Below are 25,947 nucleotides of genomic sequence, written 5' to 3'. Positions count from 1 at the left end.
CAAAACCTAGAAATTAGCTAAAGGTACAGGACTAACTCTGTAAATTCGTTACGTGAGAATCTTCGTATTTTTCTCCTTTAATTAAATTCCTTTAGACGACCCCAATTCTAATGCTACTCGATAATAATCTGATCGAATATTTCATGTTCTGTAATTTAGTCCCTTTAAATCACCGTGTTTTCTTATTGAATTGGAATTTTCCTCAATTTTTTTATTGTATTTTTAGGATCCTTTTTCATTTTTGTTTAATGGGAATTCTTAAAGGAATTTATTGAATACATTATTTTTTATTTGATTTATTGAACTTTATTTACTTCCTTGTACGTGTATACTTACAATAAGCCGCTTGTCAATATACATAGTGAAAATGACAAAATATTGTAATTATTTATCATTAAAAAAATAAGAAATGATTTACTTTAGAGCGTATTTTAATTAAAACGGTAAAATTTTTTTATTTTTTTATCCCAGTTGCATATTCGTTAGATTTTCTCAAATTGCGGACACAATAAAAGAAGATCAAAACACAAACCAGTTTCAGCAAGGGAGTGATAGCCTGTGTAAACAATCTAAAGTATAATTAGCCGGTGAAATATTAACTTGAGTGCTTGGCGAATAACACCCCGCGTCGTAAAATTTCAAATTGGCCCCGCTCACCCTGAGACCCGGGGTAATAAGTCCGGGACTATAGAAATATTAGATTAGGTTTTATTATGGTAATACTCGTACGTAATTCTATATGGTTGAACTGGATTTGTAAGAAGAACATGTAAGTGTAATATGAATAATATGATATTCCTTTCGATTTATTTCTTCATTGATGTGAGCATTGAAATCATGGATAATAGGCAAAACTAAATCCTAGGCAACACCATTCAGTTGGAATTGTCTTGCATCATAAGATTACCAAGATTGCTACTTATCAGTGACTTTTATCTACTAGATATATTTATCCGTGAGATAATTACTACCCGAGAAATAATCAGTAAGTCGTGGATTGGTGACCATTATTGCACTACGTAGTAGGTACGAAATTGCGAAAATACTCCGTAGTGAAAACATGTAACATCTCCAAATATCGTGTGGAGCTCAACCCTTAATTAGCGGCAGAAATCTAAGCAATAAAAAGATTTCCCTGGAGTCTGGGAAAACCGGGAGGATAGTAGACGTCATGTGCTTGCACTCTTTTTGTTGAGAAGTCAGTACCAGACCGGATTTCTGGATTTACAAACTAGTGAAGTTGTGATTGGGATTTTTGCATTAATGCAAAGCATGATTTTTTCACTTGAATAAATAAATCGACTGCTTCAAACTGTCTGCGTTTAAACCAATCTACTAATCTTTGTGTAGCTTAGTGGTTGGTTCAGTCATTTGGCAAAAAACAAGTTCTTGGGTCCTGTCTTAGACAGTCAACTAATAATTTAAAGGTCTGTCATGACCGTGACAAATAGACCTATTAGATACAGATTTTGAACTTTTCTTTACAGCCGTTTTAGATACTTGTAGCATGAAATACATGAAATATCAAAATGCGTAATCAGTAGCTAGACTCTATAGAGTTGGCCACTCTGAGTCGAGTGGTGCTGAGAACGACTCCAGATTGGACAAAGATACTGAAACATCACTTTGTGTAATTGTCGCCGTTTGTGTAGAAACTGCAGACTTCAATTAACTTAATAAGTAATAATACTCGCTCCATGCTGACTTTAAACACCTTCTGTTGATATTCTGCAATCAATAATATAATTTTGTTTGTATTGAATTATCTCCGAAATTACTGGATTGATTTTAAAAAATATTTTACCGTCTTATATCATTTCTGATGATCACAGGCGATACGAAGTTTATTGGGTCAGCTAGTATTTGATAAATGTTAATCAGTTCTTTAAAACATGAATTTTAATTTCGACAAATCCGCCCTATAAACCGGGTTTTTCTTCTCCAAAGTGGTATTTATTCGACTTTAATTCAAAGTCGCAGGTAAAGTCCGAGTGCACATATCTTGGCGACACCTGACTGCAGTTTGAAATAAACTGCAAATACCATAACGGCAAATAGCTGCTCACACCGCCGTGCCAGAATCGCTCGGTATTCTTTTTGGGGCGAGTCCTCAGTGTAAGCGGGTTTGTTATATTTTTCAGACGTGAAAAAGTGCTTTATAAAATTTACTGAAAAAATATTCATAACTTTTATGATTTGCAACTAATTGTTTTGTAACTATAAAACAACGCGGATTAGGGTAGATGAGATTTTCGGCCTTGAAATGGTCAATTCAATGCTTTTTATCATTCAGTGATATTTTCAGAAACAAATTCATTATTAATATTCAGAAGGTTAATTAAATAAAGTATGTAATTAATATTTTTATGTAATTAATAACGATGACAAAATGCAATCGTATTTAAGTGATATTTTGTCTTTTGAATTTATTTTTTCTTTGAATCCTTAGTGAAAATGGTTCTCATTCAATATAAACAAATTATTTTGAACTACAAGAATCTTTGCAGAGAAAACTTTAAAAAAAATAACTAACGCACATTATTATTTCCAAGTTAATACAATTTCTTTTTTAATTCGACGCTCGCACTGCGCCCGCACATCTGTGCATTTTAACGAGGGCTTGCAATTTACTGATGTTTATACTTCTTATTTCGCCCGCTTGATAAATGATTCGTTGAGGAATGTAAGCTAATTTCTGACTTTACGTGTCGCCATTTTAAATATTTTTTGTTCCAATTACATTTGCATGCAGAGTGCATTATGCTTTTTGAAACAAAATCAAATGAAACAGCCATTGGCATTTCCTTTCCAGTTTTGATATTATGAATGTAGTTTTAATTTTTGTAAGTTTTGAAAAGGTAGTTAGGTACGATTGTAATAAATTGTGTTTGAATAATTAAAAACAAAGATTCAAATGCATATTTTGTTCTGAGAAAATCGAACTAGAGATGTGAAATGCGAAGAAGACATACTTGATTTGTTCATATTTGTATCGAATACAACGATTTTCTCGATTAAAAATCGACGAAATTTTTTCCACAGAACCATAGAACATCGCTCTTTATCCATTATTCTTGTCGACATTCGATATGAATTTCTGAAGTCTTTAATTCGTATCTACGTATGCCTCATTTTAAGATTTTTCCTATTTGCTTCACACGTCAAGTAGCTACTCTTTAACGGCTGAATAACTTTACTCCTAGTACTTATACAAAATATTTACATATCAAAGTAACAATCACTAGTTGAATGTGGATTTCTCTTTTTGCAATAAAACCGAGAACCCTTTTTACTTTTTCTTTGACTGTTCAAAAATCACAAATGTGAAATCCCGGATAAACTAAAGCAACTCAATGCAAAGAAAAAAGATATTTCCGACCACTGTTTAATGGCGTTTACACGAACAGACTTAGGTAGGCATTTAGCCTAGGCGCAGACCACCAACTTTTAGTTGGCCGATAGTTGGGCCCGATTATAATTTGTATGAAGAATCGGCCGATAACAAATCTGTGTAATGTGCGCACTTTCATACATCTCCATACTGATTAACAGCCCGACCTAACTATCCGCCAACAAAAAGTCAGTGGTCTGCGCCTAGGCTTAAAGTTTTAAGGACTAAAATAAAAACCTACTGGGTTTGATATTTCCTTGAAATTCATCATCATCATCATCATTTCAGCCATAGGACGTCCACTGCTGAACATAGGCCTCCCCCAATGCTTTCCATGTTGATCGATTGGTAGCGGCCTGCGTCCAGCGCTTCCCTGCTACCTTTACGATGTCGTCGGTCCACCTTGTAGGTGGACGTCCCACGCTGCGTTTTCCGGTACGCGGCCTCCATTCCAGAACCTTTCTGCCCCATCGGCCGTCAGTTCTGCGCACTATGTGCCCTGCCCATTGCCACTTCAGCTTACTAATCCGTCGGGCTATGTCCGCGACTTTGGTTCGTTTACGGATCTCCTCATTTCTGATTCGATCTCGCAAAGAAACACCAAGCATAGCCCTCTCCATAGCACGCTCCATTTCCTTGAAATTAATGATAAACTAAAGTATACGGTATAACTGCAATGCAACCAAATATGCACCGAATCTAATATTACTCGTATTTTCAAGATTTCTGTATAATTTTTTGCACGTCGGAGATGACTTTACTGATCTACTAAAATAAGATTATGATTTTTTTTATTTGATTTAAGCTTGCACTAACTCAAACATCGTTTATCAGACGCCAATTTTAAAAATTAAATTCCCGTTTCACTGGATAGCGAATAAACCCTAATTCAATGAACGAGATGAGTGTTACGTGATATCGATAAAGAAAGGCCACTTGTCACGAGTGACTCGATTGGTTAAACCGATCCCTGCAAATTAGCGATGTCCTCGATACGGCACGTACACCACTAGTCGATGCAATTTCGGGTGACGGTCTTTTTGTAGACTAATTTTGAGATAAGCTTTCAACTCATTCGTGTTGAAGGATCATGGAAGTGTTGATTTCATGATAAACTAGCTCTTACACGCGTCTTTGTCTGCGCTGATTTGGAATTAAATTGGCTTTATTTGTATGAGCAACAAACATTCAGCTATCCATCCTTGCCAACTTTCACATGAAACATTTCATGTGGTAAGTAACTTGCTTCTGAATGTATTGTAACTTCCTACTTTTTTATATTTTTAAACCGGCAGACAGTGGTGACTGAGTTTGTTGCGGCGCTTCTTCTCAGCACTTGCCAAATGTTTGTCTCGAAGCGCTGGTAGGGCAAAAAAAGAATGAGACATGTATAGGCTCCTTAAGAGCATTTGACGATTTGCAAGTACTAATTTAATTAGTCTAAACAAATAAAGAAAATTTTGATTTTGATTTTTGACAATAATATTATTGACGAGATTGCTACCATGTACCTACCTTAATTTTGAGTTTCCGATATTTCGGCACTGGTGCAAGCCCGTCAATAATAATTATTATGTTAGTGACCATGAAAGTTTAAAACAATATTTACATAAACGTTCAGTTACATTATCAACATTTTATTTGCGATGCTGGATATGACAGGCCGAAGACAGGGTAACAGGCGCTTATTTGGGAAAGGCCAATGTCTGATGATTATAATGATGTAGTAGTTTAGGTTTAGAGATGACTTCTTTGTATAATGTAGCAGTTAAAAACTCACTTTTGGCTGCACATTTTACTAATCAGTTCACACTTCATACAATGTAATGATTTTACTTATAAAATAAGTTAGACTGCAAAAATCAGTCAAAAGTGGTTTTGACCGATTATGAGTTTTGACTGTAACATATTCAACATGCCAAAGTAACACCACAAACATTTCATAAGTCGGGCGATGTAAATCCATTCTAGACATAATCTCACCGGTGTTACAGCAACCCGCAGGCATAGAACGTAATGAGGGAAGACCTGAACATTCCGCGGGTGAAATTTTAATAAAAACACGCAGATACAAGATTTTATGAAAAAATAACGAGAATGTGCGCTGTGTTAATGTAAAGTAGTTTACATTGTTTTTAGTGTTTTTGCGCTGGGAGGAGAAATAATAAGTTCATTTTCATAGTTTTAAACTAATGGGAACGTACATTTAATGAGTTTATAATTTGCAACTGAAATTAAATTGCTGCTCTATTTTTACATAAAGTATCATGAATATTATTCAAGAATCAAGAAAACTTAACTTTTTTTTTTTTATGCATAACAAGGCAGGTATTTGACCACAATCGCACCTGATGTTAAGTGGGATGCAGTCTAGGATGGTACATATCTGCCCTGTAAGTGCTTATTCACTCTCGCCTTGAAGAGGCCCGGATTATAGTTTTCGGGAAAGACAGCAGCAGGCAACGAATTCCAGTCCCTGCTGCTGTTCGCATTATAAAAGAGTCATCGAAACGCTTAGTGCGAGCTGGTGGAATGTCAACAATATAGGGATGGTACGCTAACCTGCGTCTGGTTCCCCGATGATGGAAGGGGGCTGGTGGAATTAATTCGTGTAATTCTTTCGCACATTCTCCGAAGTGTAGCCTGTAGAAAACCGATAGGGATGCTACCTTACGGCGATGGTCAAGTTCCTGGAGCGCCGCTTCAACAAGGGTAGGGCTGTCGATAAGTCTTCTGGCACGCCTTTCCACCGAATCCAAAGCAGCCAAATGTTTCTTGGCAGAGCCGTCCCAGAGGTGGCAGCAGTATTCCATGCAAGGTCGGATCTGTGCTTTATAAAGCTGCAGCCTTTGCTTCTTGGAGAAGTACTGCCTTGCCCTCGAGAGGATACCAAGTTTTTTGGCAGCAGTTTTCGCTATGGATTCGATGTACTCGCCAAAGTTCAGCTTGCTGGACATTTCAATGCCCAAGAGTTGCAGTCGCTCGGTGATTTTGACAGGCACACCTCGGAATGTTGGAGCCATAAGAAATGGACTTCGTTTTGCGGAGAACAGACACGCCTGTGTTTTTGACGCGTTAAATTGGACCAGGTTGGCATCGCCCCAATCAGAGACATCCTGAAGGGCCAAATTTAAGCGTTCAATTAAGGACTCACGACAAGACTCGACCTCACGCCTGTTTTTACATCAACAAAGACTTGTTTTTTCAAAATTAACTGAAATGAAATTTTAGTTTGTTTTAAATATCGTTTGTTTCCATAATTAATGAGTTTGTCTACAATATTTTGCCTTAAATATTAGTTTAGGAAAGTACAAATTTCCTCCAAAAACGCCTTCTTTTATTTTATAAATACTCGCTATCAATATCGTGGGCAAAAGTTAGTTTTTAACCGACTTCAAAAAAGGAGGAGCTTCTGAATTAAAAAAATGTTTTTCACACATTTCCCTGTAATAAGTCGTCGCGACTGATCCTATTACAGATCGTAATACGTCTGGGTGACAAGTTTGTTGCAATTTTAAAAGGGGACATGCAATCTGACAGCTTAGGCCTCAAGAGGGAAAAGTTGGTAATAAAATTTAACGGTTTGTTGGCCCACGATGCAAAGGAGAAAGCCGATCTTCTGGGCAAACTCTTTGCGTCCAACTCGACACTGGATGACGGGGGACATGAGCCACCGATTATACCAAGGTGTGAGAGCTGTATGCCGGATATCCGGTTCCACCAAAGCTCAGTACGCCTGGCTCTATTTTCCCTGGATATCCATAAGTCGAGTGGGCCCGATGGAATCCCTCCTATCGTGCTGAGGACGTGCGCTCCAGAGTTAGCACCGGTTTTAACGCGCCTTTTTCGGCTCTCCTACCTCTCTGGCATAGTCCCGACCTCATGGAGGACAGCTTTGGTGCACCCGATCCCTAAAAAAGGTGACCGCTCAAATCCGTCCAACTATAGGCCGATAGCAATCACCTCCTTGTTCTCGAAGATAATGGAATCCATTATCAACAGCCAGCTCCTTCGGTACCTAGAGGCCCACCAGTTGCTAAGTGACCGACAGTACGGTTTCCGTGGAGGTCGCTCGGCTGGTGATCTTCTGGTCTACTTGACACATTGTTGGGCACAGGCGATCGAGACTAAGGGGGAAGCATTGGCGGTCAGTTTGGACATGGCGAAGGCCTTCGATCGGGTTTGGCACAAAGCGCTTCTTTCGAAGCTCCCTTCCTATGGGCTTCCCGAGAAATTATGCGGATGGGTCGCCAGCTTTTTAGCAGACAGAAGCATTAAGGTCGTTGTCGACAGCAAATGTTCAGACTCTATGTCTGTGAATGCTGGTGTCCCCCAAGGCTGTGTGCTATCGCCTACGCTCTTCCTTCTGCATATCAATGATATGCTGCAAATTAGCGGCATTCATTGCTATGCGGACGACAGCACGGTTGATGCCGCTTATACCGGCCGCGCAAATATCTCTCGGGAGAACGTCATTGAGAGCCGTAACAAACTTGTGTCCGACATTGAAACCTCCTTGAAGGAGGTCTCAGACTGGGGTCGACGCAATTTGGTCCAATTTAACCCTACAAAGACACAAGTTTGCGCGTTCACCGCCAAAAAGTTGCCGTTTGTCGTATCCCGCTGTTTCGAGAGCACTCCCCTAACTGCCTCAGCCAATATCGGAATCCTTGGTGTCGACATATCGAGCGAAGTCCAGTTCCGTGGTCATTTAGAGGGTAAGGCTAAATTAGCCTCGAAGAAGCTTGGTGTGCTCAATAGATCGAGACGGTATTTCACTCCAGCACATCGTCTGCAACTTTACAAGGCGCAGGTTCGGCCTCATATGGAATACTGTTCTCATCTTTGGGCAGGTGCGCCCCAGTACCAGCTTCTCCCTCTGGACCGCATTGAACGGAGAGCAGCTCGAATCGTTGACTGCCAGGACATTTCGGATCGGCTTGACCCCTTGGCGCTGCGTAGAGATGTATCCTCACTGTGCATATTCTATCGCATGTATCACGGGGAGTGCTCCGAAGAATTATCCGGACTTATTCCTGCCGCCACTTTTCGCCACCGATCTACCCGACAGCACTTCCACCCCCATCACTTAGATGGTTGGCAGTCTACAACAGTACGTTTCTCTAGAAACTTTCTGCCCCGTACAACCAAACTGTGGAATGGACTGTCGTCTGTGGTGTTTCCGGACGGATACGACCTGCAAGCTTTCAAGAGGAGAGCGTATCTTTACCTTAAAGGCCGGCAACGCACCTGTAACGCCCCTGGGTCTGCGGGTGTCTATGGGCGACGGTAATCACTTACCATCAGGTGATCCGTTTGCTCGTTTGCCTCCTATCACATAAAAAAAAAAAAATAAAAAAAAAAAATAACGATATTTTAAATTCTAACAGGCGAAGTCGTTGGCTACAAACTAGGTAGTTGTGAAATAAAAATGTTCGCCTCATATTTTCCCCCAATAAGTTGTTGCGTGCGCCTGACGCTGTCACAAACCTCGTATATTCGTCTGGGTGACGTGACGTGAGTGACTAGCTTGTTGCAATTTTAAAGGGGAATATGCAAACTTACGGTTTTGGTCTGCTGAGGGAATAGTTGGAAATATATGTGGTAAATAAGTCGCGCTGTGCTTCCTAAAAAAAAAAGAAATAGTCATCCCACCATTTTTGTAAATAAAATGTTGCCGTTCATTAGTTTCAGCCAAATGACGTCCACTGCTGGACAAAGGCCCTAAGGATTTCCACAACGACCGGCCCTGCGCCACCCGTATCCAGGCACTTCCCGCGACCTTCACCAGATCGTCAGTCCGCCTAGTGAGGGGCCTGCCCACACTACGTCTTCCGGCCCGTAGTCGCTTCCCGAGAAAAAGTTGCCAAAACGAGACCATAAATGGTTCCCACAAAGTAAAAGTTATCAGATCTCGAGTCGTAAAAGCCAAAACACAAAAGACAAACAGTATGAACCACATCAAATATTACAATTAATAAGAATGTAAAGTAAGCCTGTGTAAACACAGCGAAAGCACATGAAAGTGTTTTCTCAGCTTCGGATGATCGTTATACCAATGTTTTCTTTATACATAATAAATAACGCTGGGTAGCAGCGATCATTCATTTTAAGATCTACAATTAGCGAAAAGCCTACGACAAAAAAAAACAAAACCACTTATCCCCGAAAGGCAAACAAAAACAGATTCTAATACTTGCATTTAAAATAAAAGTTTCGCTACCATTCTTCATAACGAGATAAAAAACGGGAACCATCCGACGACAAAAACTTTCTCACAAATTAGAAGCGGATAAAAAGTAATCCTTCTTTTTCAGACGAAACGTCAAGTTTTACTAACGACCTACGGCCTGAACGAATTTACAACAACAATGCTGTGGGTTGTGGCGCAATTAATGAGCAAGGAAGTGTGTTTTAATCTGCTTACATTATAAGCCGATTGGTGTTGCCTGGACTCACATACTTGTGGTTTGCGTAACTGGACTCTTTGTAACGAAACTCGAGGGACTGTTTTCATCCCTTTGGCTGGTTTAAAGAAAATGTTTTTAATTGGGTTTGAACCTTATCTCACTAAAGTTCAAATTATGGTAGCATCAAAATCAAACATCAGGCAGCAAAATAAGGTGGCTGTCACTACCACCTTACAGGATTATGCGATAAAGATAGTTAGTTATCGCTACATGTGGTGAAGAAAGAAAACTACTGGTAGTTATTTCCAATATACAAAAAATATTAGACCCCATCTGTCAAAACAAACATTATGGATCAATATGTTTGTCACTTGAACCGCCAGCAACTTGAGAACGCTCTAATATTGCGCTAGCTTTCATTTCCACTTTGAAAAAATGCTGACCAAAGTCGCGGATCGTAGTGATGTGACAATCACCGCTAACTGTTATGTCGATGCGGCCATCAGGCTTTCATCAGTCGTCGTCTAATGGCCCTAAATGCTGAGGGGAATCGGATCTGTCTGACGAGAGTTTTATCTGAATTGTTATTGGGAATAATTACGGGATGAATCTTGAATAAGTTCTTTCAAGGCAAAAGGAATTCTGCTTTCCGCAAAAGCTGAATCCCAGTGAGGGAAGGTGTCTTATTCAAAGGAATAAGGATGGTTGTTTTTTACGAACTTAGCGCTTTATAACATTTACGATCAAATTCATAAGTGATAATACTTTTAAATAGCTTTTTATAGTTATAAATTTACAAAAAATGTGTGTAAAAAATCCTTTGTGTATTGCGATACAATTTTTCAGTAGGTACCTAACTTTCATATCAAACTACAAAACACTTTTACTGCAACTTTCAGGGTAATACCAGAATGGCTAAAGCTATAAAGTTATATGTAAACTCATTTCGTAGCAAGACACCAAACAAGCTATAACCATCAAATTGCACCGGACCCGTGCGGTCCGAAACCGGTCATAAGTTATCGTTATCGATATTATGACGGCACTATCCGGTATTATTGTTGGCCGCTTAGCTGTTTACAAGTGTAGTAATAGTAAAACTAAATGGGTTCATCGACTTTGCAAGTCGAATACCGATACAAGCATAGTCGTGTAAGGATTCAAACCGCGGAACGTTTCAAATGAGCCGGGTAGTTTAACAACTGTCGTAATTTTACAGATTCGGTTCTCGCATATTTTAAGTGGTGTTTGGTTTGTGCTACTTTATAAGATAATTTTAACATTTGACTTTCAAAAAATACACAATAGTTTGCCGATCTCTCTTATATTATTAACAATTAAGTAGGAGAATAAAAAAAACGCGAAACAGATATTAATGTAAAAAGATAAGCTTTCAGTAACAATATCCGGTTTTCCACTGCAGCACATTTCTATTTTCAAGTTAAAAGAAACTCAATTTTAACCTAATAATAACGGAAAACTTTCTTGTCACATTTTTAAAAATGTAGTAAGGGCACAGATATCGTATTTCTATATCTGTGAGTAAGGGAGACCAACCCATAAATTATTATCAGCGTGCTCGACTCGAAATTATAACAACTATAGAAAAAACAACAACAACTCACCTCGGTCTCCCCTACACAAAAGCTTATCGACAGTGTCGTATTGTCAAAAAAGTGCAGTACACTTTTTTGACAATACGACACTGTCGATAAGCAAACAACACTATAATATTTTAGGGCCGCTTAGCAGTTCGCAAGTGCAGTAACAGTGAACTCTTTACTAACGAGTGTACATACTACGTAACTATTCGTTCCCCAGTAAAAACAATGGCTCTCCCACTAAGGCTAAGAACTCACGGCGCGATTTGCACCCGCGGCCGCCGCGCGGTGGTGGAATTGCGGTTTTATTTCAAAACTCATGGGACCGGTTATTTGCGCGGTTACGCAGCCGCCGATCATCGCACGAGGCGGGCGATGATCAAATCAAATCAAATAATATATTTTGCGAAAATGGGTTTACATCAGTAGGTGTTACAATTTTTCAAGTAGGTATCTCAATCTTCGTTTAGGCATGCAAAATTATTACTGTAATTTTAATTTTCATTCATTAACAAAATAGAATTCACATTTATAACTAATGTCAGACAACTCAGGGTCAATATTTACTTTAATGTCTATTTAAAAATAATAAAATATAAATATTAAAATTACGTAATGTCAACTACAATCTCTTGGTACCTATGTCAAAAGTTTGGACTACAAATAGGTACATTACAAACACATGAAACTGTCCAGGAGGAATTCGCTAATCGAATAATGATCGCAAGACTAGCGGTTGCAAAACGGGCATTTCACGATCAGTTAAGGTCCAGTACGCCGCCATTTGACCGCAGAGCGTGCGGGCGCAAACCGCAGAGGCTGCGGCTACCGCAGATCGTGCGATTCTACTAGTTGCCCGCCGGTGCAGCGTGACGCGAATACAACCGCACACACTGCGGGCGCAAACCTTGTGCGCATTAGTTTTTACATAATTATATCTGCATTCTACAGAAGCTGCGGGCCCGCAACCGCAACGGGCGCGAGTGAAAACCGCGCCGTGAGTTCTTAGCCTAAGTAAGATGCGCTGATTTAGGATGAAACTTGTGGGATATGTGCTTAATGCACTGTTTAACTTTATTGTAACTCACCGCGTTCACATTCAGACTAAAATAACTTTACGTCTACTTCACGAGCTGTGAAAATGATAAGACTGCCGCTACACTCGAGTTGAAGTTTATTATGCTTGTGTGAGGTAGGTTTGCATGACGACGTCTAGTTAACTAACTATGAAGTTTCTAGTGTATCTTTTAAACTATTTAAACAATAAAGAGTGTAAATAGTAATAAAAGTGTTTGCTTGTGGAAGGCAGATATGAAAATTTTCTCACAGAGAATGCCAATGTTATAGCATTAAGATCGCCTTATCTACCAATTTATAAGGCATTAAATACGCGATCGACACGGCCACCACCAATAGGTTCAGGCAGACAAAGTAAGAACCGCGCGATTTTTGGGCAGTTCTTGTACATTTGCATCAAACCGTAACCTTACGGTTACTGCTTCAGTGCCTCACAAATGAGAACCGCTCACAAACGTCCCTTTAACCAGGCCTTGGACAGACAGCAGAAGCCTAATTAATATTCTTGTTGGTCCCTTTATGTACGTATCGGGACACTTGCGCGAAAGACACTAGCGCGAAGGACATTAGCGCGAAGACACTAGCGCGAAAAGACATTTGCGCACATGGACACTTGCGCGAAAACGAAGGACATTTCTTTTCATTTCTCTTTCGCGCTAGTGTCTTTCGCGCAAGTGTACCAGAACCCTTTATGTACAGTCAGCGTCAAATAGTTCGTGACATTACATACCATATCTTAGACTTGTCATGCTCACTAAAATGTCTCTGGGGTAGTGGCGTGTGAGGCGGGTCGTTAAATTCCCTATAATATGGTCGAGTGAAGCGATGGCTGGTTCACACGTCATGTCTGTGAACAGGCGCTGCCTTCGGGGACTGGTCAAGGAAAGATATACCTGACATAAAATATATGTATCAAAACGCAACAATTAACCTAGAAATTAGCACGGCACTAAAGAAATATATTCAAAACTGCCACGCGGTCTCGTGCTAGATGGGCGTCTTAAGGGCCACCTTCTATCAACGGGAGCGCGTGGTAAGTAACTTGCTTCTGAATGTACCTATATAACTTCCTACTTTTTTATATTTTTTTATATTTTTAAACCGGCAGACAGTGGTGACTGAGTTTGTTGCGGCGCTTCTTCTCAGCACTTGCCAAATGTTTGTCTCGAAGCGCTGGTAGGGCAAAAAAAAGAATGAGACATGTATAGGCTCCTTAAGAGCATTTGACGATTTGCAAGAACTAATTTAATTAGTCTAAACAAATAAAGATAATTTTGATTTTGATTTGATTTTGACACCTAAAGTAGCCAAAAAGATCGAAACTCGTCTTAGAATAAGGTGGGTTGTCTACTTTTTGGCCACTTTGGGTGTCAATATTAGACGCTGACTGTACCTACGGAATCCTGAAAATTCCTTCATCTAACTCCAATTTCTTCTTGTTGCAGTGTTCAAATCCCAAACATCCCTGTCAACGGATTCGGGCTTATGCACGGAGCGTGGCCTGCGCAGGACACACATAGAACTGATCAAACCACCAGGGAAACGAATCGGGCTTAAACTGGCAGGTGAGTGCACTCTTTAAAATATACCGATAAAATTTATATAAATTATCTAGTTTAGAATACTTAAACTACTTGTGCAAAGAAGTGTAGACCTCGGCGTAGATATGTACTGTAGATAAACGTGCTACGAATAGCACTATTAGTACCTGGTCTATCCTACTTATAGAATCAGTTTCATCAGTTCTAAAAATTTTCAGATACCTAACGCTAACTTTCTGGGCTGATAAATCATTGATCACGTGAAAGTCACCAAGACTTGTGAAACTAAACGATTTCGTAGATAATTTAACAGTCAATTAGTACCTAAATATGAATAATTTATTCGACGTATTCGTTCCTAATTAGGTTTTCAATGAGTTAACCACAGTCTACTCTATTAAATAATGTAGAGTTACAGTAGCTATTAGACTCGAGGGCTTAGGCTGGGTTGCACCATCTTACTTTAACTTTGACAAACGTCACAAATCTGTCAAACTCCATACAAAAAACACCGGTTATCGTCAAAGTTACGGTCAAAGTTAGGTGGTGCAACTCAACCTTAATCTAAAGCCGAATATGGATCCCAAATTAGGAAAATTTGGCAGCGTGTGTGTGCGTGAGCATGGCTGGACTGGGCCAGTAAAGAGCACATAAACCTCCAGGGTATAGTGAGGTGAGTAAGTCGTTAAGTACTGCCGAGTTTAGGGCTGTGCCACAGTAAAACACGCAGTATGTTATGTTTTGAAACATCAAAACTTAAAATCTTATAACAATAGAAAAGCGATTCATCTTTTTATACAAACAATTTCCTAAATTATCGAGGGTAAGTAATAATAGTATATAAAATGTGTTTTCAACATTAAAATCAACTGGAGAAAAAATAACAGCGACCACTTACTGACCTCCCATTCGGTGTATAGATTATTGTTTAGGGTTTTTGCGAAAATTCTTGGAGATTGCCATTCCAAGGAAATTGTCCAAAAGCTGGGTGACCTTGCACACAACTTACTTATCTAAATTGAACTGTGGCCGTGCTCCGTGATTTGCTTAGTTATTTTACGGTCCAAAGATGATTTAAGCCCCCTCTACATTTTGAGCTCAGGCTATACATATAAGAAGGATTTCTGTCTTATCGTCTACATGGGAGAAATGTAGCAAAATAATTTTGTTGGTTGCAAAGTTATAGTTACTATTTTCCCTTATGCAAATGACTCAAAATGATAACGATTTTCACTGTTATTTCTTTTAACTACAACTTGAGGGAGAGCTTTGGTCTGTATCTCTTCTGATGGAACCACGATGGAATTGGTTATCTTACTAACTGCCAAATAATACGACAAAGCTGTTCGATATTATTCATAATAAGATGGTTTTAGTACTCGTAAGACAGTTGGATTTAGAATAAGCCCTATCTGCCACACCGAGCACTTTTTTGTTACTTCTACTGAGAATCAAATCCAAGCTTAATTTCACAAATTAGGATTGTAAAAAGAAATGTTTTTGGGAAGAAATAAAACATTGAAAGAAAATGTACGACGAAAGTGTATTTGCTTTGCAAGTTACATAATATAGTTTCCTGTGAAAAAGCTTACAAATAAACGAAGGGTGCGAGCCCGATCGACAGACAAAATGATCCAGAAAAAACATTGGAAACACACGCTTTGTCAACCCCACCTTTTCCGGGAAATTTTATCCTTTATTTCAAACTTCAAACCCCACGTCGCGTGTCAGATTAGCCAACCGTCGTCACTCGAGTTGGCGCCCCGAGCCTAGCTGACGGAAAGACGATGTGTTGCCGACAATTTAGATGCGGGTTTGAAAATGTTGTCGTTGCTGTATTATTACGTAATGTTTTACAGCAGAGGCCACCGATGTATTATAATAATAACAATAAAATCATTTATTTGCAAGAACATGGTTACAGATGGGTGTTAATTTAATAAATTCCAGCATATTCTGTCGCATGCGACGTGCAAAAGTTCTTGTTCTTAAAGTTATGTTAATTATTATTGCTATTTACTTCTTTTGCGGTAGGCTAGTATTAGACTGCAATATTTAGGTTAGCCTACTGTAGTCACTCGAGGATGATGCGCCTCGAGCCTCGCTGACGGAAAGACGATGTGTTGCCGACAATTTAGATGCGGGTTTGAAAATGTCGTCGTTACTTTACGTAACATGAACATTTTAACAGCAGAGACTTGGGGTTAAAAGGCTCGTGGACTGCAATATTTATTTGACGTCAGCCAACTGTCGTCACTCTAGGTTGGCGCCCTGAGCGCCGTTGACGAAAATACAATGCAGGCTTAGGTTGCCGACCATTTAGATGCAAGTTTCAAAATCGCTGCGTAAAGTTTTGTTAAGGCCATTATGGGATCGTAATTTTAAACGCCGTTAAAATAAAGGCACGTCATGCCTGTGTGTAAGCTTAAACAGTACCAAAACTGTGCCGTTGATTTTAAGTAGGTAATTGGTTTTGTCTTACTTAAACTTACTTGAAAGCAAAAGCCAGCTCTGCCCATTCAATATTCATTAAATTATTTAAATCCTATGAACTAAAGATATTAAGATGGCCTCTCAGGGGAGTTGCCCCAAGCAAGTAAGTAAGTACGGATTAAGCCCCTTGTAGCCGAAGTTGCTCCTGCGTACATCAGATTATGGGGCCATCTTTGACTTCCCACTATTATGGATGTGTAAAACTGAAATTTATTTCAGGTGGTACAGTTCAGAAGCATTAACCTTTCGTTACTACTAGGCGGATGTAAGTAGGATATTCAACGTCAAAAATCTGTCAAACTATACAAAAAGCACAGGCTATGGTTTTAGTCGCCGTTAAAGTTAGATGCTGCAACTCAGCTTTAATCTCATTTATTTAAAAGTTCACTTATCCATAAAAGATTGAAGTCCTAACTAAGATGTATGGTTTTTAGTTGTCACTATTTTGTTCTCTTGAGTGCATTTGGTGTATAATGAACCTATTTTGCTAATGTATTCATTATTACCAATCCTTGTCCAGTAAAATCAAAATAGATTAATATTCCCTGAAGTCTTTTGTATTTTAAAGTTACGAATCAAATAATATTGTCCTGGAATTGGATTCAAAATATTACTCGATATTAAATTCAATATAATCCGAAGCAGTTGCGCAACTTCAATTGAAATCATTATCAAAATATTTCCAATTCATGTGACTTTGATGCCTGTTTCAATAGTATTAAGAATCAATTAATTATATTACAGGTTGCCATTGAATCAACAGCCTCATTGTGTTAGGGATTTAATTTATCAGCTTAATTATTGTTTTGGTAGGTAGAGATGAAAGCACGTCAATCTTAACACTGTGGCATATTATTTACATGTAACAGGGTTGACTATGCAACAAAAAGGTAGTCTGATGTGATTTCATTATGTATATTCTCAACAATACCTATGACTCAAAGATTTCATGCATCGGCGAAGAGGTTTGTGTGAAACAATGGACATCCCTTTTTGCAATGTGCGGTCGATTTCAGATGCAGAGAAGTGCTAAAATGATTCTTATAACGATGGTGTAAGGTACCCAGTGTAATATTGTAGGCTCGCACAAGCTACCCATAATATGTGGAGGTGTTGTGTACACACATAAATCTGCGGGACCCATGAGTTGTGCGACCGCAGTGTTCTGACGGCGTTTTTGCATTTCATTTATTTTTGGCATATGCGGTTGTTTTATAATGTGAAGTATTTTATGTATAAAAAGATAAATAGGCATGCCTTAATGTTGATAAAATATTTACAAGCGAGTTCAGTAAAAGATATACATAATATTAAATTTGCGTGCAGTAGGTACGACTACGAATTTCAAATTACAAAGCATCATCAGTATTTTTTCCGTTCATCATCATCATCATTTCAGCCACAGGACGTCCACTGCTGAACATAGGCCTCCCTTAATGATTTCCATATTGACCGGTTGGTAGCGGCCTGCATCCAGCGCCTTTTTGCTACCTTTGTGAGATCGTCGGTCCACCTTTACATTATCATAGTATGTACTTTAAAAAGTTAAGAGCTTTAAAAACTTAAAAAGTTTAAAAAGTTATACTTACGAGTAAATTACCTACTTCAGTGATTTGCCTTTAAAAACGGCTAACGGAAAAATTTATCACAATTATTGTGTTATTAATTATGATGTTATAGTAATTTATCTTTTTTAAGCCAACATTAAACCAGGAGCTTGTTTTGAGATCTTCAAGGTACAAAGAACGCGTCAAAAAATTCCTTTGTAAAGAACGAAATATAATCAAATCAAATTGTCAGTGTGCTTCACTGCCTCCTACAGTAGGCTTTGTTCTCTTATTGATTTGAGTAATTTCATTTCGTTCTTGTTTTAAAAGCGGAATCAGGTCAGGGTTTAATATCGACAAAATAAATTTGGACAAAGAAGCTTTATTATTAGGAGAGTTGATTGATTTATACAAGGCATTTGCAAAATAGTGCCTAATATTTAGTTTTCTGTTATATTTCTGTTGAAACGTGAAACTTTATTAATTAAGTTAATCAAAAGTCCTTATAAATGTTTTTTTTTTGCAAAATCGTACTTAAGTATCTTGTAGTCTTTAACTTGTTATATTATCAAACTATACCACATACAGTATAATTACAAGAATATCTAGAAACCATAATTATGAAAATATACCAACGCCCGTATTCACAAACGATGCTTGCTAAAGACGATTATCACACTGCACCGCGCTCCGCCGCGGTCCGCGTGATTACATAAATAAAAAATCCCGCGCGCAGACGCGTTGTCAGTGTGTTGTGCCGCGCGTGTTTTCTATACAAACTGAGGTAATTGCATACAATTATTAAATCTGTCGTCCCGCGTGCCGCGGCGGAGCGCGGTGCAGTGTGATAATCGCCTAAGTGAAGCAGCAAATCGAACGCACAGCGTTGAATAGAGTTCTGTGATTGGTTCATGTGTTACCCTGTGCGTCCACATGCACTGCAAGACGTAAAGAAGTAAAGTTTGTGAATACGGACGTAAACCCTTTGCAAGCAAGTGTTACCTACTTAATTTAGACACTTTTTATTACGCTAAAAATATGGTTAAATATATAATATATTATATGAAATCAATAACTTGGACCTTCTAATTATCCTTCTACATCAAAGCGTCCGAATGTTAAATTACAATTTGACTTATTTACAAAGCATTTCAAATCATGAATTCGGTTTTCAATATTAAACAGATGCTGCGTTTGAAGATGTATTTTATTAAGTATTTATTAATAAAGCATCAAATAATCCACGGATATTTCAGCTGCGTACGAACTTAATTACGAAAAAAATGCTTTCAATTTTCTTGTTGAGTTTACGAGGAGTTTTCCTTTCTTGCGCTATACAGGGTGTTTACTTTATACTTATTACAACAAAAAAAGTCATCGATTCTGGAAAATAAGCAATTATTGAGACTATCCATTTATTATAAAAATCACTATGTGCCTAAGATATTAAAAAAAAATCATCATTATGGGTTGTTAATTAACTATCTAATTATCTAAGTTCGTTAATAATCTAGTAATCTTACAGAAGGTTTATTAACTTATTTTAGACAATATTTTTAAAATCTAAATTCTACATGTGTACGATTACATTGCGATAAGTATAATAAATAAGTCTTGAACACTTAATTTAAGGTAAAAAAACAAAATTTTTACATCAATTGATTCCTGCGCATATTTTAACGACATCTGCCAAAGACAAGACCGATATTTTTCCATCACTTCATCGCACACCCTGTATACAGAGTGTATTAGCATATTTATTGGGTGCTAAGGACAGTCGGCCTAATCGATATCTGCCGACATTCGCGTTAACGTGTACCAAATTTCCTGGCCGACTGTAGTTAAAATGGTAATTAGTCAATATGAATTTTGATGGGCGCGTCAAAGGTTAGTTTGCCAGTTTTTGAATGAATAATGATGTAACTTTCGGCTGTACATGGCAACATTTATTTTTAGATTTGCCTATTCGATGTCATTCGAATAATTTTCATTGATAAGGATTGGATTTTATTAGATTTTAGGCATTACTGACAACGGCAGTATGTGACGATCAGTCCGATGGACAGATAGATGACCTGATTGGGCGCGGGTTTTCAAAACGTAGGTCACAATTTTTTTACTCTATGTTAACAAAGGCTTCAATAAACCTGATACTGGTCGAAAAAAAAAAACTCCATATTTCGAAGAAGAACGTTAAGTCATCAAACATCTTTTCAAAGACTGACGAAACACTACTTACTTAACCTTTAACTACTGACGTGGGGGCCTCTCAGGCCTTGCAAAAGTCAAATTGTTGAATTTCTCCTCTCCCAAGTGCACGACACACGCGAATCTTTTAGTACCTTCGAGTTTCATTGCGCCGAGGCTGTCAACAACGGTGCACGTGATTGCAAGCGCAATTTCAGTAGGTAAATTAATTTTAAAGTTTCTTGTGGGCTTCTCAGGCCCCCACCTCAGTATTGGCGTAACTTTTTTTGTCTATAGTTTTTATTTAATTGTCGTCTTTTCTTGAAATAATTTGAAAAAATCTATAATATGGAGCCCACAGTACGTCGTCCGAGATAAAGCGGTATCTCGGAAGTAAAAATAACCAGCATTTAACGAAAAATAGAGGAACAGTAGTTTTTGGCACGTATGCTAGGAAATGATAAGCCTGTACCTGTCTATCAAGATTTAAACGATGAAACCAAGTGCCATACATGTATTTTGAAGATTCAAATAAAATCTACATTTTAAAAACATATGGCTTCCTTCACTGAGCAAAGCAAGTTTATTCAGACTGTGTTTACTTCGCACTATTTGATGTGTGTAATTTTTTTCCCCGTATTTCATATTAGGATTACTGATATATCATTTGCTAAAAAGACTATTGAAAATTAAGATTCTAAGTTGATTTGTTGAATTTATGAATATTTTTCATGATAACTTTGTGAATCATGATTTCATGAGATTTTTGCCAAAAATGCTACATGTTTTCTAAATATTGGAATAATACCTACTTATTAACAAATAATTTACATAAAAATAGTTTTATTGTATTTACATATAACCACTATTAATAATTATGAAACATAAAACCCTAAGAAGATTATATATTTTTAAATATAAGCACACATATGTATGGGCCTCTCAGGCCCCCACGTCAGTGTTTACGTGAAATTAAATCCACCTCAGTAGCTAAAGGTTAAACGACCAATTCACCCATACCTTAAAAAAAGAAAAAATATAATGTTGAGGTTATTAAATTAATAAAAGGTTACTAAATAAAGGTTAAATACTCAACTCTTTGTAATGAAGTCGAAATGATGTTGTTGTATTTGCCTTTGATAAATAAATACAATAAAAAATAAAGAAAAAAGATAAAGATAAAAGATATTTATTTACGTAAACATGTGTGAAAACATATTACAGACCAACATACTTACTTACATTAAATGACAAATATCAGAGTCATTCTAAATAACTAAGATAGTCATCATCACTGTATTGCTGTATTTCAGAGACTCAATAATGACATCACAACTATCACATGAACACGTTAGAATAGCTCTGTACCTATCTGGTTGAGCTACATAAATCTCCGCAACCACAGCTCGGGAGCGTTGGCACGGTCGACCGGCTCCGGAGCCAAGGTTCGATTCCCGACGACGGCAACGCGTCTGATAAGATTAGACGACGCGGTTGTGGATTTTGAGGATTTATTGCAATGTGCACAATATTGTTTAGATTTTAGGACGTATTTTAATTTTATTTCAATACTAAGCTTCAGTGTAGAAAAAGATGTAATAATGGTTAGTAAATTATAGATCAAAGGAGTCTGGGTCGTCTGGAAGGTACTGTTTTATAGCTTTAAAACCGTCTACATTTCATTATATTAGGTCAGGTTGATCAAAGAGCCAAAAGGAACTCGTATAATTATCGCCAACAAAGTCAGTAGGTATTTCAAGAAATTATTAAAAAGGCCTTATTTGCCAGGAAGTTTATCTGTTAATCGTCGATCAAAAACAAACGTTTTATCTCAAAGAAAGATATCTAAAAAGCCTCAAACGTCCCGAGGCCACATGCGTAGGCTGTCATAAGCTATTTTTGTCATTTTTCTCATAAAAATATGATTTGCCGTGAACAAACATATTTTGTTAACCTTCAAAATAAATGTGTGACTTGTTTCATGACACCTACATTACCGAAGCTTTGGGAAAGTTTTATTCGACAAATCCCCGGGGTTTCAGCGAAACACGGATATGTCGAAGTTTTCAATGATTTATAACTCAAATCTCTATTTGATCGGTTTCTTTTTTAGATAATCTCCTTACGATGTTCTTATTCGTCAGTTACACTACTTTTTATTATTCTGTCCCCGAGTGTTCAGAAAAGTAAAAGATTTCTGTAAATCGGTTTTCAATTGAATAGGTAATATCTATACGAATATTGTAAAAGATCTAGAGTGAATTCTATACGTTCTTTATATGTGAAGGGTTTATAGAGAGAACAGATTTTATACGTTCAAGTAATAAAATTCTAGATATTTTGTTACTTTCTCATAATAAAATTGAATTGAAATTAAACACACAAAATATAAATAACAAATGGTCCCAAAGGATTTTCCAAATAAAAATCAGCACCGTATTGTATTCACAATATAATGTTGCTATCCTGTTTAATATTTTTCATATTAAAAACGAATCTCGCTTGCGGATATCTCTTAAATTTGATTTTATCAAAATAAACGTGCATTTCTGGCTTGGGTATCAAATAAACTTTATAGCGTGAATTTGTTTTAAAAACGAAGCATTGATAGAGGCAGTTACTTTTTTCGGTCAAATCATAAATGTACACGGCATCAGGTTGAGACGAAAAAAATAAATTTTTCGTCTCAACCTGATGCCGTCTACTGCTAGACATAGATACACTAAGTACTAGTAACGTAAGTGCGCCTATTAACGACCCCCCAAAATTTGTAGTCTATTACCGCCCTATTTTTCTTTCTTTCATGAAAGACATAATAACAGGTTCCAGAAAACACTTTACCTAAAACATATCTAGATATGTTTATTGACTATCACAACGATTAAAGTTTGTGTTCGTAAATAACCAGTAAACGGAGTTATTTGACATTAAATGGGACGCGCCCGCAACGGACGCACTTTTCATACTGACGCGCTCCCAGCTACTTAAGGTGCACCTTGTTATTAATTAGCGATTTTAACACATTTAAAATGAGTATACCAACACGTTTTTGCATAACAATATTAATTCGTACTTTAGTTTCCTTAATAAAACTTCAATATAGCCCTCTCGCTGTATTTTTGTCGCTTAAATACAATTTTAATTAAGGGCGGTAATAGAAACACTTTTAATAATTTGGTTCCTAATAACGACCCATGACGTTGTTAGAATTTTGATAACGTTTTTTATTTTAGTATTTATATCTTTAATTACGCATTTAACCTCCATTTTGTTATCTTTATCGATTCATAAGAATATATCACATAATTAAATCAATTAACGCCATATGTTAACTGTCATAGGTTTGGCATAAAACTGCAATGAACATTAAAGAATATCTCTAATAATGTATGACAATAGATTTTATAAAAACCTGTTAAATTCTAATTAGTACCTATTTGATATAAAATAAAACCTAATAAAAATGGCACTTCACTGATCACGTCTTCATTACAGTAGATATTTTAGCTGGTTACTGTTTTTTTTACGGTCGCTAATAGAATAAAGTAATATTCATACTTAATTCTATTACCGCCTCATAACTATAACGCCACCTGCGAAGACTTATAAGCCTTTATTTTGTATATAACTAACATTTATGACATGACACCAAACCAATCATGCGTTATCACAATGTAACTTTTTAAGATCTTTTGAATAATAAAAAAATATTTTAAAATAATTATACAGACAGTGTCCAATTGTCCATAGTTTAAATTAAAATACCTACACAATTACATACAATTAAAATCAATCAAAAAGTAATTAAAAGTTATAGTCAAATTAAAAATAGAAATAAAATATTAAATGAAAATTAAATTTTATTAAAACTCAAATACAGTTTAAATAATGACCCCCACTACTCACTAGAACACCGGGTACCGCGTAATCAAGTATAATAGAGGAATTTATTATTTTACTATTTCTGCTTGATTATTTATTTGTTTTCGAGAATCATGCCTTTTCTCTTTTAATATTAAAAAAAAATAACAAATTTAACTAAAACTAAAAGCAAAACAAATTTAACTTGAAAAAATCAAGTGGTTCCCGAACCTCTGAGTGGGAATCGAACCCGTGCCTCTTGGAATATACCCAATTGAAGAGCAATATTCTTAGCGGTCGGTAATAGAAACAGAAAAAACGTTAATAGAAACACACCTCGTCTATAGGTCGGTAATAGAAACAACTGCTTTTTCAGATTAAATTGCTATTTATTAATTATTGTGTGATTGTATACTCATTGTTACTACTTGAATTCAAAGATTACTTCATCATTGTTATAAATAAATTAAAGTGTCTTTTCTATCACCACGTCTTATATCTAATTTTCTAACGTTTATCCGAAGACAGCTTAAACTGGCGGTAATAGGCGCATTTACGTTAATTTTTTTTTATAAATACTTACTTATAAACCCTATTACCCTATAAGTATTAATCCCAAATCATAGGCTAAAATATGTTATCTTCTCTACTTAATAATCACAAAAACTGTATTTAAAAATAATTCTCATTTTTATTCAGCATTTCATGAAAGCCACATTTTGGTTAAACGGCTACCGCATCATTTTTCACAAAAGTACAGTTGCTTGAAAAAGTGAATCGCCACTTTTAAAACAAATTGTTGCCCAAGCGCTGCAGACGCTCCCGAGTCTGTGCTGAGAAAAAATAAATCAGTTAGCCGAGCTCTCACGATGTTTTACTCAGGTTGTTGAAAAGTTGGCCAAATTGTCTAAAGTACCTACAGTTTGTGTCAAATGTTTTATAAATTATGATAAAAATGGACTGTAGAGTTTGACATGCTCACTATTGCTCACTTGCTCACGCTACACTCGAGTCTGTGTTGAGAAAAAGTTAATCAAGGATGGTTTACTTAGGTATTTTATTAGTTTTGTGTGTATCAGAGCTATCAGTCTGCTGCACCACTAATAAATCAACTTTTTTAATTGCAATCATAGAGCACTTCAGTATCAAACTTGGGTGTGGAAGTTATACAAGCATAGGCAATATTTTATTACAGGCCACTGAATATAACAATTAAGAATTTATTTTATTTCATTCCGCCTATTTAATTGAATCCAGTTAAAAATATTCTCTCGGATTTGTTTGCGACTGAAATTTTTCGTTCAGTTTCATTTTATTTTTCAAAGAATGAATAAAGTATGATAGAGAATACATAATTTCTGTAAAAATAAAACACGTATCGATGTAGTATCTATTTAATTGCGCACTATTTAAATAATTTTCAGAAAATTACACCTATTTTAAAGTACCTATTATCTAATACTCAAGATATAAAACTTCCCTACAAAATTACAACAACCTACTGAAACAATACCCATTGTAAATATACGATATAGTCAATTAACAATCGCACATTCTGTCTCTATAGATTTTTAGCCTATTGTCATAAAGTCTAGTCCAAACTGAACGCGTACAGTCGCGCAGTTAAGTATTTCACAAAGCGCGCGTGTTTATTGCCGCTGGCCGGTGAAATGTTGCAGTCGGGGGCCACTTCTTTGCGTGACTGTACAGTGTAGAGTGGATGCAGTAAGTTCACATTCCTGTAACCGCTAAACGGCAAACGCACAGAATAACTAGCACTTCGGTACAAGTCATGTTCATCAGCGCAACAACAAAGAACGTAAACTAGTGTACAAGAAC

At 37.0% G+C, this 25,947-nt stretch overlaps 2 protein-coding genes across 2 annotated transcripts in view; both read left to right on the top strand.

Annotated features, from left to right (window-relative positions):
• The window catches only part of LOC135088467 (THAP domain-containing protein 5-like), a 462,607-nt gene that overhangs the window by 230,152 nt on the left and 206,508 nt on the right, over window positions 1-25,947 (top strand). The gene's annotated exons all lie outside the window — the stretch shown is intronic.
• The window catches only part of LOC135088471 (glutamate receptor-interacting protein 1), a 386,630-nt gene that overhangs the window by 163,990 nt on the left and 196,693 nt on the right, over window positions 1-25,947 (top strand). Inside the window, exon 4 of the mRNA XM_063983299.1 lies at window positions 13,925-14,044. Within this exon, the coding sequence (XP_063839369.1) occupies window positions 13,925-14,044 (120 nt within the window). The remainder of the gene's footprint in view (window positions 1-13,924; window positions 14,045-25,947) is intronic.

The sequence above is a fragment of the Ostrinia nubilalis genome, chromosome 4, assembly GCF_963855985.1.
Source record: "Ostrinia nubilalis chromosome 4, ilOstNubi1.1, whole genome shotgun sequence".
NCBI lineage: Eukaryota > Metazoa > Arthropoda > Insecta > Lepidoptera > Crambidae > Ostrinia > Ostrinia nubilalis.
This window is presented reverse-complemented; position numbering and strand designations above follow the sequence as displayed.